Here is a 10,678-nt window from a genome sequence, read left to right as displayed (position 1 = left end):
TTTATATGCCACTATTACTCAGGTAAACCGACAGTGAGATCCTTGCCTCCAGACTAACCCCAAAATACCCCCAGGCCGAAACTCGGTCAAATTAAGAGAGGCCATGGGCCTGGACAGCAGTGGCAAATTGACTTTTCAGAACTCCCAAGGAAAGGGGGGTATCTGTATTTATTAGCATTGACAGATACATTTTCAGGGTAGCCAGAAGCATGCCCCACCAGAACTGTCAAAGCTCGAGAGGTGATCAGGGTATTATTACAAGAAATAATACCATGCTTCAGAGCTCCAGCCACAATATCCTCGGATAGAAAATCACATTTCATTTCCAAAATAGTGCCACAGATTAGTAGCCGCCTGGGCATAGATTCATAGATTGAGAACTTCACACTCCATACCACCCCCAATCAAGCAGCCAGGTGGAGAAAATTAATTATTTGATTAAGCAGCAGATTGTAAGACTGGCGCAGGAAGTTAATCTACCTTGGCCCCAAGCTCTTCCCCTGGCACTATTGCATATTCAAACTAAAACTCGAGCTAAAGAAAAGCTGAGTCCTTTTGAAATGCTTTATGGAAGACCATATGGAATACAAAAGAGAATGTCCACCCACATTGGAGAGATAACACTGGCCACCTACATGATGGCTTTAAGCAAACAGCTCAGAGAAATTGAAAACCACGTGGCTGGAACTCAGAGCAAAGAGCTAGATAGACCAGTACATAACGTACAGTCTAGAGATTATGTGTATGTTAAGCCTTTTGCAGAAAAGACTTTGGAACCACAGTGAGAGAGACCACTGCAAGTGCTTCTCACCACCTTCACTGCAGTCAAGATCGAGGAGCAGAATGCCTGGATCCATCACTCTCGAGTGAAGAAGGCCCCAGAAGCCCCTTAGAGAGTGACACCAAGAAACAATGAACAGATTAAAACTTACTCAGGCAAAATGAGTATATTGCAGCCAGGGGTAGTTTGTCATTTCAGTTATATATAATTATAACTAGAGTCTTAGAATTAGAGAGTACCTCTATTCAAAGTGATGCTGAATGACCTTGGTCCCAAGCTTTTAATCTGTATACTAGATCCATGGAAAAACTTTCTGAGATAAAAGATCTAAACCTGTCCACTGTAGTGATTCATGAAGATCAGGTATATGAGGAGCAAGAGTGGCAAGAACGAGAACTGTAGACACTTCAAGAGATCAAGAGAGAAGAAATCAAAATAGAGTGCTAGGTAGTCAATGAGACGGCTTATGAGAGACCAGATGAAATTAGTGTCTCAACCTCTCCCATATACAGGCACCAGGAAGTTTGTGATAGCCAAAGTGAATCAGACTGTTGGTGTAATTTCACCTTGATACAGCCTGTAGAAGTGACCTGCCTTTAAGCTCGAGATGCTATCAAGCTCTCATTTAAATTTTAAATAGATACTGCACTTTTTACAACAGCAGGACCTTCTACAACCCACACTAGTAATCAAATAGTTCAGACCCAACCCAAACTTGAACCTGAAGTGTATGAAATCGGCCCCTATGTAGTGAAGAATGTAAGTGAAAACAACTGTTGTTCAATCCAGAATGGTCTCTCAAACGTGTTGAGTTGCTAATGCAAATTAACAGCTCAAAAATCCAACCAGCCTGCTCCTCATTCCTAAGAACATCCTTTGAGGGCTGGACAACGTGGTTACAAAGACAGGTATACCTCAGGAGCAGAATAAGAAAGGATCTAACTGAGATATTAAGGAAAGGATTGAGAGTTGTAAATGGAATTGATTCAGAAATACTGATGAATAAGCTGGCCACTGCCGCAGGTGGCCTAGCAAAATTGAAGCAGCCTTTACAGTCATCTCTATTGGCATTAAGAACTAGCCAGTGGCAGATTTCACAAGTACTGCCAAAGTGGGAAAAGGCCGGGGGCCAAGACCACAGGTTAATAGTAGAAGCGCTTAGTGCAGTTCAAGATAATGTGTCTTTAGCTTTCAGTTGTATACAAGCACAGTTATAGATGCAGGCAACAGCAGCTCTGATCATACGGGAAGGGGGTGAAGGTAATTTTCCAGCTGAAATTTGGAAAGTTGTCTGGGATAATGTGATTGATTTCGAAAGGAAGTTTCAATCCTGGTGGACTATGGTAAATTTTACCTATGATCCTGCTTCTAATGTGGCCACTGCCTGTGTGCTTACCGTACGTAATGCCACTGTTTACGTTATCCACCCCATCATTGCACTAGGATTAAATCATGAAAAAACAGTGCTCTACCCTTCAGAACATAGGATGTGGGCACGAAAGGTGAATGAAAAGTGGCAAACAGTAAACGTAGAATCCTGCATTACTAGAGAACAACTAGGATTCATTTGTGAAAGCAATACTATTAATGCCCAAGATGTGTGTCTAGACACTGAACAGAGTATTTGCCACTTTGAGATTCATCCAGTCCCTGATCAGAAAACTGTGCTTGTATATACTTGTAAAGGTTGTGTGTGCTTGAGAACTGCTTGTGCTGCTGTAAAAATGGATAGCAACAATGTTATTTTGTCTAGCAGAAATCATTTTAATTTCTGTATTTGTAATTTTGTTAAGATTATCAGGTGTGATTTTTCCTACGTGGCCCCTGTGACATCCCACCACTTGATTAAAACCAAGTACACAATGGAACACAGACTATCACCTACTCCTATTGGGATGGACCTTACATTGGTAAAACAATTAATTAAGCACCAAGACCTACTGGAGATCTTGAAGGAAATTTCAGAAAGCAGAGAAAACCTTAATTACTGTCCAACATGATACAAAAGAAATAACCAGAATTCTGGAAAGAATAAAACAAAATGCAGATCACCACTGGTGGAATGTGATCTTTGGGTGGTCACCAACTGCAATAATCCTTAATAAATTGTGTCATCCCATTGTAGTTTTGTTAATATTAGTTGGAATGAGTTCAGGGTAATCCATTACATTGCTAATTTGAAATTGGAGAATACTACAGCGAGTAGCTGTGTTAACCTCCTTATCAAACGTACATGGTAAAGCATTAAGAGACACTTATTGTCGTAGGGAATTTTGCATTAAGTAAAAGAATTTATGTATTTTCTAGGAAAGGGGGGGGAAAAGAGACAGAGTAGAAATTTTCCAGAGTAGAAATCCATTTTGATTTAGGTGAAATGTACATCTTTGAGTTAAGTCTGTATTTTGAAAACATAGCTGTTTAGTCTGACTGCCTGTGGGAACCCCAAAACCGGGAACCCTCTGAACTTCTCTTTCCGGGCACCGGGACCCCCCAGAACTTCTATTACCGGGCACGGGAACCCCCCATAGCCCCATTTTGGGTCTACTGACCCCTCTCAATCCCCTTTCCCAGCACTGGGACCCCCCGGTACCCCCTCATCTGGCACCGGAACCCCCCTGAACTCCCATTCTTGGGCAGGGAAACCCCCCTGAACCGCCATTCCCGGGCATCAGAATCCAGAGAATCCCCATTCCTGAGCACGGCGACCCCTTGAGCGCCCATTTCCGGACACCGAGACCCACTTGAACCCCGAATTCCGGGAAGAGAGTCCCCATAACTTCCATTCTTGGGCACGAGGATCCCCACTGAACGTTCATTTCCTGGCAGCGGGACCACCCTGCACCCCCTTATTCGGGACTGGGATCCCCCCGCACCCCCGTCAGTGTTCCGGGACCCCCTGCACCCCCTTTTCGGGCATCCCGCTTTTCCCAGACCGTTTGAACCTTTTCCTTGGCTTTTGGACACCCCAGATCTCCCAACATTCCGTGTTCCCCCCGTTTTCCGCTCCCGCCACTTCCCGAAACGGAGTCCCAGAGGGTGTCAGGGGTGTCACACCGGGGATCCAGAGGGATCCAGATGAACTCCCTGGAATTCCCGCTTTCCCCCGTCCCCTCCTTCCCTCGTTCCCTCGGTCTCTTTCGCATCTCCCAAGCTGCGTCCCCGGAATCCGCCCGCCTCTCCACGCCCCAGATCCCCCTTTCCGTGATCCAGGGACCCCCTGGAGCCCCATTCCTGCCTTTCCCAGCTCCCAGACCCCATTTCCCTCAACACCGGGGGCCTGTGCACCCCCTTTCCTGGGCACAGGGATCCCCTGCACCCCCCAATCCCCTCACCCCTCTTCCCTTGACCTGGAACCCCCTGAATCTCCGTTCCTGGGCATGGGGACCCCCCTGCATCCCCTAATCCGGGACTGGGACCCCCTCCTGAACCCTCTTCATGTGTTCTGGGACCCCCGCACCCCTCCCCGCCCCTCCCGCCCTTCCCAGACCCCAGACCCGCCCTTTTCCTTCACCTTTGCACCCCCAGATCTCCCAAATTTCCGGGTTTCCCCAGTTCTCCACTTCCGGCGCTTTCTTCAGGGGGTCCCAGGGGGTCCCAGGTGGTTCTCAGAGGGCTCCCGGGCGGTCCCAGCGGGGATCCAGAGGGATCCAGAGGGATTCTCTGCAATTCCCCGTCCCTCCCCCTCCCCGCCCTCCTCGGTCCCTTTCGCTTCCGCGTCTCAACCTGGGAGACCGGGACCTGCCCGGCGACCGGTGACGTCACTAACAGATCGGGCTGCCATTGGCGAGCAGGAAATAGCGGAACCAATGGCGGGGCCGGAGGCTGCTCTGGGGGCAGGGCCAAAATGGGGGGCATGTCTAGCGGAGCAGCGCCATGGCTGCAGCGCTGGGTCTGGGGGGCTCCTCTTGGGGACCCGGGGGGCGCGACCAAAGGTGAGTGGGAACCCCAAAACCGGGAACCCTCTGAACTTCTCTTTCCGGGCACCGGGACCCCCCAGAACTTCTATTACCGGGCACGGGAACCCCCCATAGCCCCATTTTGGGTCTACTGACCCCTCTCAATCCCCTTCCTCATCACTGGAACCCCCCTGTACCCCCTCATCTGGCATCGGGACGCCCCTGAACCCCATTCCTGGGCAGGGAAATCCCCCTGAACCGCCATTCCCGGGCATCAGAAGCCACTGAGCCCCCATTCATAAACGCCTATGTCCGGGCACCGGGATTCCCTGAACCCCCTTCCCCAGCACCGGCACCCCGATAATCTCCATTTCCGGACACCGAGACCCACTTGAACCCCGAATTCCGGGAAGAGAATGCTCTGAACCCCCATTCCTGGGCTGGGAAACCCCCCTGAACCCCCATTCCTGGGCTGGGAAACCCCCCTGAACCCCCATTCCTGGGCACGGGGACCCCCATGAACGTTCGTTTCCTGGCAGTGGGAACCCCTTGCACCCCCTTATCTGGCCTCGGGATCCACCGGATTACCCATTCCTTGGGATCAGGATCCCTATGAACTCCAAATCACGGCACGGGAACTCCCCTGAACCCCCATTCCTGGGCACTGGGACACCCCTGCATCCCCTTATCCGGGACTGGGAACCCCCCCTCACACCCCCATCAGTTCTCTGGGATCCCCCGCACCCCTTTTACGGGCACCCCGCTTTTCCTAGACCGCAGTCCCGCCCGCAATTCCTTGACTTTTGGACCCCCAGATCTCCCAATATTCCGTGTCCCCGCGTTTTCCATTCCAGCCCCTTCCCGAATTGCGGTCTCAGAGGGTCCTGGGGGTCCCAGGGGTGTCGCAGCGGGGATCCAGAGGGATCCAGATGAACTCCCTGGAATTCCCCCTTTTCTCCTGTCCCCTCCCACCGCCTTCCTTCGGTCTCTTTCCCAGGCTGCGTCCCCGGGATCCGCCCGCCTCTCCCAGCCCCAGCCCCCCCTTTCCGTGACCCAGGGACCCCCTGGAGCCCCATTCCTGCCTTTCCCAGCTCCCAGACCCCACTTCCCTCAACACCGGGGACCCCTGGACCCCCTTTGGTGGGCACAGGGACCCCCTGGATCCCCCATCCCGCCTCTCCCAGTCCTTTCCTTGAACCTTGGACTCTTCCTGGCTCTCCCCCTTCCACTTCCTGCACCCCGCCAATCTCTGCGTCCCCCCAGTTCTTCACCCCCTGCGTTCTGCAGGGGGGGGTCTCAGGGGGTCCGGGAGGGTCCCTGGGGGGGATTCTGTGCTGCAGGACACCCTTGAATTTCCAGTCCTGGGCGCTGGGACCTCCCTGCACCCCCTTATCCAGTACCAATCCCCCCCTGCACCCCTTTCTCCTCCATCTCACCTTCCCCAGTCCCTATACCCCCTTTTTCCTTTACCCTGAGACCCCCTGGACCCCCATTCCTGCTTTTCTCGGCTTGCAACTCCCCCTTTCCTCTGCATCAAGGACCCCCAAGACTCCTATTCCCAGGTCCTCCCACCTTGTGACCCCTTTTCTTAGGACTGGGGATCCCTGGACCCCCTTTCCTGGGCACAGAGTTCCTCTGGAACCTGCATCCTGCCTCTCCCAGCCCCTGTATCCCCCTTTCCTGGGCACAGGGATCCCCTGGAACCCCCATCCTGCCTCTCCCTGTCCCTGCACCCCCCCTTCCATAACCCTGGAACCCCCTGAGCCCCCATTCCTGGACACCAGGACCCCCTGCAGGCTCTTTCCTGTCCATCCCACCTCTCCCACCCTGCACACCCTTTCCTTGGCCCCAGGATCCCCAAACCCCTTCCCAGCTCTCCCAGTTCCCCTTTCATTGATCTGTGATCCCCTCAACCCCCCCAAATCTCTGTGTCCCCCCAGTTCTCCACTCCCTGCGTTACCTGCAAGTGGCAGTGTCAGAGCCCAGCCCGGGGATCCCCCAGTTCATGTCCACTGGGTACCTGGATGGGATCCCCTTTGTGCGCTACGACAGCGAGCGGGGCCGGGTGGAGCTGCTGACGCAGTGGATGGAGAATGGAGTCGAGCCGGAACATTGGGAGAGGAAGACCCAGACCTGCGAGGCATGGCGGCACGTGGAGACCAGGAACTTGGAGACAGCACGGGAGCGGTACAACCAGAGCAGGGGTGAGTGGGGGGATCTGTGCAGCTGGAATGGGAACTGTAGGGCTGGGGTGGAGATCGATGGGGCTGGGATGGGATCTGTACGTCTCGGATGAGGATTCAGAATGCTCCAAGGGGCTGAAATTGGGTTCTTTTAGGCTGGGATGGGATATCTTGTGATCCACATGTTGGGATGTGGATCAGTGGGGCTCCAAGGGGCTGGGATAAAGCTGTGGGGGTCTCCATCAGACTCTGGGGCTCCATAGGGCTGGAATTGGGCTCTGTGGGGATGGGATACAATTCCATGGGTCTCTGTGGGTACATCCCCCCCCCAGGTCCCCACACACGGCTCTGGGTTTATGGCTGTGATCTCCTGTCTGACGGGAGCATCCGTGGATCCAGTCGGCTTGGCTACGATGGACGGGATCATATCTCCTTTGACCCAAAATCCGGGAAATTCATGCTGGCCGACAGTTCTGCTGAGACTACTGGGAAGCACTGGGAACAGGAAGGGATTGATGCTGAGAGGTGGACAAATTACCTGAAGCACGAATGCCCTGAATTACTCCGGAAATACGTCGGATACAGGCAGAAGGAGCTGGAGCGCAAAGGTGGAAGCAGAATTCTTGTGGGAATTTGGGATTTGGGGATGGAGAACTTGGGAACATGGGAATTCCTGTGGGAATTCCATGGGTAGATCTCATTCTCATCCCATTCCAATGAGAATTCCATGGGCAGATCTCACCCCCATCCCACTCCCATAGAATTCTATGGATGCATCTCACTGTTATCTCATTCCAGTGCCCCCTGATGTCCACGTGTCCGGACGAGAGGAACACGGGACGCTGATCCTATCCTGCCACGCGTACGGATTCTACCCCAACACCATCGCAGTCAGCTGGATGAAGGGGGGTGAAACCTTGGATCAGGAGACGGAGTGGGGCGGGATCGCTCCCAACAGCGACGGCACCTTCCACACCTGGGCCAGGATCGAGGTGCTGCCGGAGGAGCGGGAGCAGTACCGGTGCAGGGTGGAGCATCCCGGAATGCCGGAGCCCGGGATCTTCGCTTGGGGTGAGGCTGGGGATTGGGAATTGGGAATTTGGAATTCCCAAATGGGGATTCCCCTCCCCCTCCTCACTATCCCGCGTTTCCCAGAGCCGACATCTGGTGGGAATCTCACCGTGGTGGTCGCTGTGTCCATCATCGCTGCCATCCTCATCCTCACTGTCCTCATCGGATTCAGCATCTGGAGGCTCCAATCCGCTAACACACGGGATGGGGGTTGGGAAGGGACACGGATCCACCTGGCACCATTCTGGGAATCCTGTGCCACCGACTCTGATCCCACTTTGTTTCCACAGGGATGAGGGACAGGAATGGATACAACCCGGCAGCCGGTGAGTTCCAATGGTGGATCCAGCTCTGGATCCCCTCTGTGCAGATCCCAGGATGGATCCTGGGGTTAATCCCAGTGTGTGATCCGTGCTGGAATCTCATGGATCTTCTCTTTCTGCAGGAAAAGATGTGGGAACCAACGGCTTGAGCACAGGTACAGAGCAGGATCAGGGTGGGATTCCAGAGGGGGATTGGGCAGGATGGATGGACTGGGATCAGTGAGGAATTCTGGGTCAGAGCAGGGTCCAGAGTGGGATCAGGGGGAATTGTCGAGTGGGATTTGGGCTGGATTCTGGAGCGGGATCAGGAGGGATGGATGGAGCAGGATTGCTGTGGGAGGGATGGAGTGGGATCAAGGCTGGATTCCAGACTAGAATCAGGTGGGATGGAATGGAGCAGGATCAGGTTGGGATTCCAGAGGAGAACTGGAGTGAGATGGGGTGGGATGGATGGAGCAGGCTTGGGGCAAAATGATGGAATGGGATCAGGTGGGATGGGTGGAGCAGGATTTCAGCAGGATTGGGGTGGGATCAGGTGGGATTCTGGAGCAGCTCCTGCTCTCCATGGACTCCAGCCAAGTCCATCCTGTAGAATGGGGACAGGGACAGGGTGACACTGTGACCCTCTCTCATCCTGGCAGGAATCACTGCCTGAGCAATCCATGGAGCTGGATCCGGCCCCTTCCCTCTTCCCAGGAAAGCTGAAAGCTGCCAGCAGAGCTCATCCCACTGCTCCCACCCACCCCACAGCTCTTCTAATGGATCCATTTCCTGTTTTCCAATGCTTTAAAGGCAAGAACCACAAATATTCCCAATGCTTCACTTCTGGTGTGAAATTATCCTGCTTTGGGCAATAAATCCTGCTTGGGGCAATAAATCCGAGTTCCCTCCTCCAGTGTCTGGTAGTTCATCTCTGGGAGCCAGGAATGGGAATGGGGTCACTGGGACAGAGATGGAGACACTGGGAGCAGGATGGGGACATCAGGAGCTGGACTGGGACACCAGGAGCAGGATGGGGACTTGCCAGCCATGCTCCATCCCCCAGGATTCACTTCCCGCTCCGTGTCCCATGTCCGAGGTGTCCCCAGGAGGGTTTGGCCACGTTGGGCTCCTGGAGGGGCAGTGGGATGGGGGGAGGGGCCAGGCCAGGCCTTGTTGTCCCCAGTGGTCCTTGAGTGTCCCAAAATCAGGGCTCAGGATCTCAGAGAGGTTCCCTGGCCATGACCACAGCCATGACACGAGCACAAGATGGCTGTGAGAATGACCATGAGTGACACAGCCCTGAGATGACCATGACCATGGGATGAACATGGATGACCATGACAAAACCACAACCCTGACCATGAGATGATTTGGACCAAGAGATGACCATGGGTTGGCCATAGCACAACCATGGCCTTGAGGTGACCCTGACGTGGTCATGGCCATGAGATGACCATGAGGTGACAATGACATGATCATGAGATGACCATTACAGTAACATGACCCTGAGCATGAGATGATGGTGATCAGGAAATGACCATGACCATGAGATGGCCATGACCATAAGATGATCATGACAATGGGATGACCACGAGATGACCATGACACCACCATGGCCATGAAATGATGGAGGCCTTGAGGTGACCATGACTGTGACCATGACACGATCTTGACCAAGAGGTGACCATAAGATGACCACAATTGTCTCACACCATGCCTATGTGGTGATCAAGACCATGAAATGATCATGACACAACCATGGCTGTGAGATGACTGTGACCATGAGGTGACTGTGAGATGACCATGACCATAAGATGATGGTGATGACCATAACTGTGGGAAATAAGAAAAGCCTTACAGAATAAGGACTTTTCCACCTTTGTTCAATCCTGTTCACTTCTGTTCACCTAAAGGCACTCTGGGAAGGGTTCAGCTGTGGGTCGGATGGCCAGAGAGTGGGTTGGTGGTCACCTCGTGTGTGAGGCAGGGATTGGCTGGGGAGATGCAGAGACACCACATTATCAGAGAGCTGATTGGGTAAAGGGACGCGTCAATAGCAACACCTCAGTGGCAGGCAGCCAATGTGTGCTTATTTTGGTTAAGTTTGGGGCAAGTTTTGAGTATAAAAAGACTCGGTTACAATAAACGAACTTCTTTGGAGCAAGCAAGGAGGTCCATGTGTCCTTGTTCCTCATTGCTATACATGACCATGAGATGGCCATGACAATGACTCTGATCCTGACATGACCATGATATGATGGTAACCATGAATTGACCATGAGATGACCATGACTGTGACCATGACACAACCATGACCATGAGATGACCATGATGATTGTGGACATGAGTTGACCATGAGATGATCTTGAGATGACCAGACCATGACCATGTGATGACCATGTCGGTGACCATGCATGAGGTGATCATGACCGTGAGAGGACT

General features: G+C 52.9%; 1 protein-coding gene across 1 annotated transcript; it reads left to right on the top strand.

Moving 5' to 3' along the window:
• Window positions 1-4,654: 4,654 nt before the first annotated feature.
• On the top strand, window positions 4,655-8,909 carry LOC115916084 (class I histocompatibility antigen, F10 alpha chain-like). Its single transcript, XM_030969796.1, is given in 9 exon segments — window positions 4,655-4,683; window positions 4,685-4,713; window positions 6,618-6,881; window positions 7,193-7,468; window positions 7,659-7,931; window positions 8,016-8,141; window positions 8,222-8,257; window positions 8,377-8,409; window positions 8,896-8,909. Coding segments are annotated over 9 exon segments (1,080 nt in total).
• The last annotated feature ends 1,769 nt before the right edge of the window (window positions 8,910-10,678 follow it).

This window comes from Camarhynchus parvulus, unplaced genomic scaffold, assembly GCF_901933205.1.
Source record: "Camarhynchus parvulus unplaced genomic scaffold, STF_HiC, whole genome shotgun sequence".
NCBI lineage: Eukaryota > Metazoa > Chordata > Aves > Passeriformes > Thraupidae > Camarhynchus > Camarhynchus parvulus.
The sequence above is the reverse complement of the archived record's forward strand: the minus strand, read 5'-3'. Positions and strand labels throughout refer to the sequence as shown.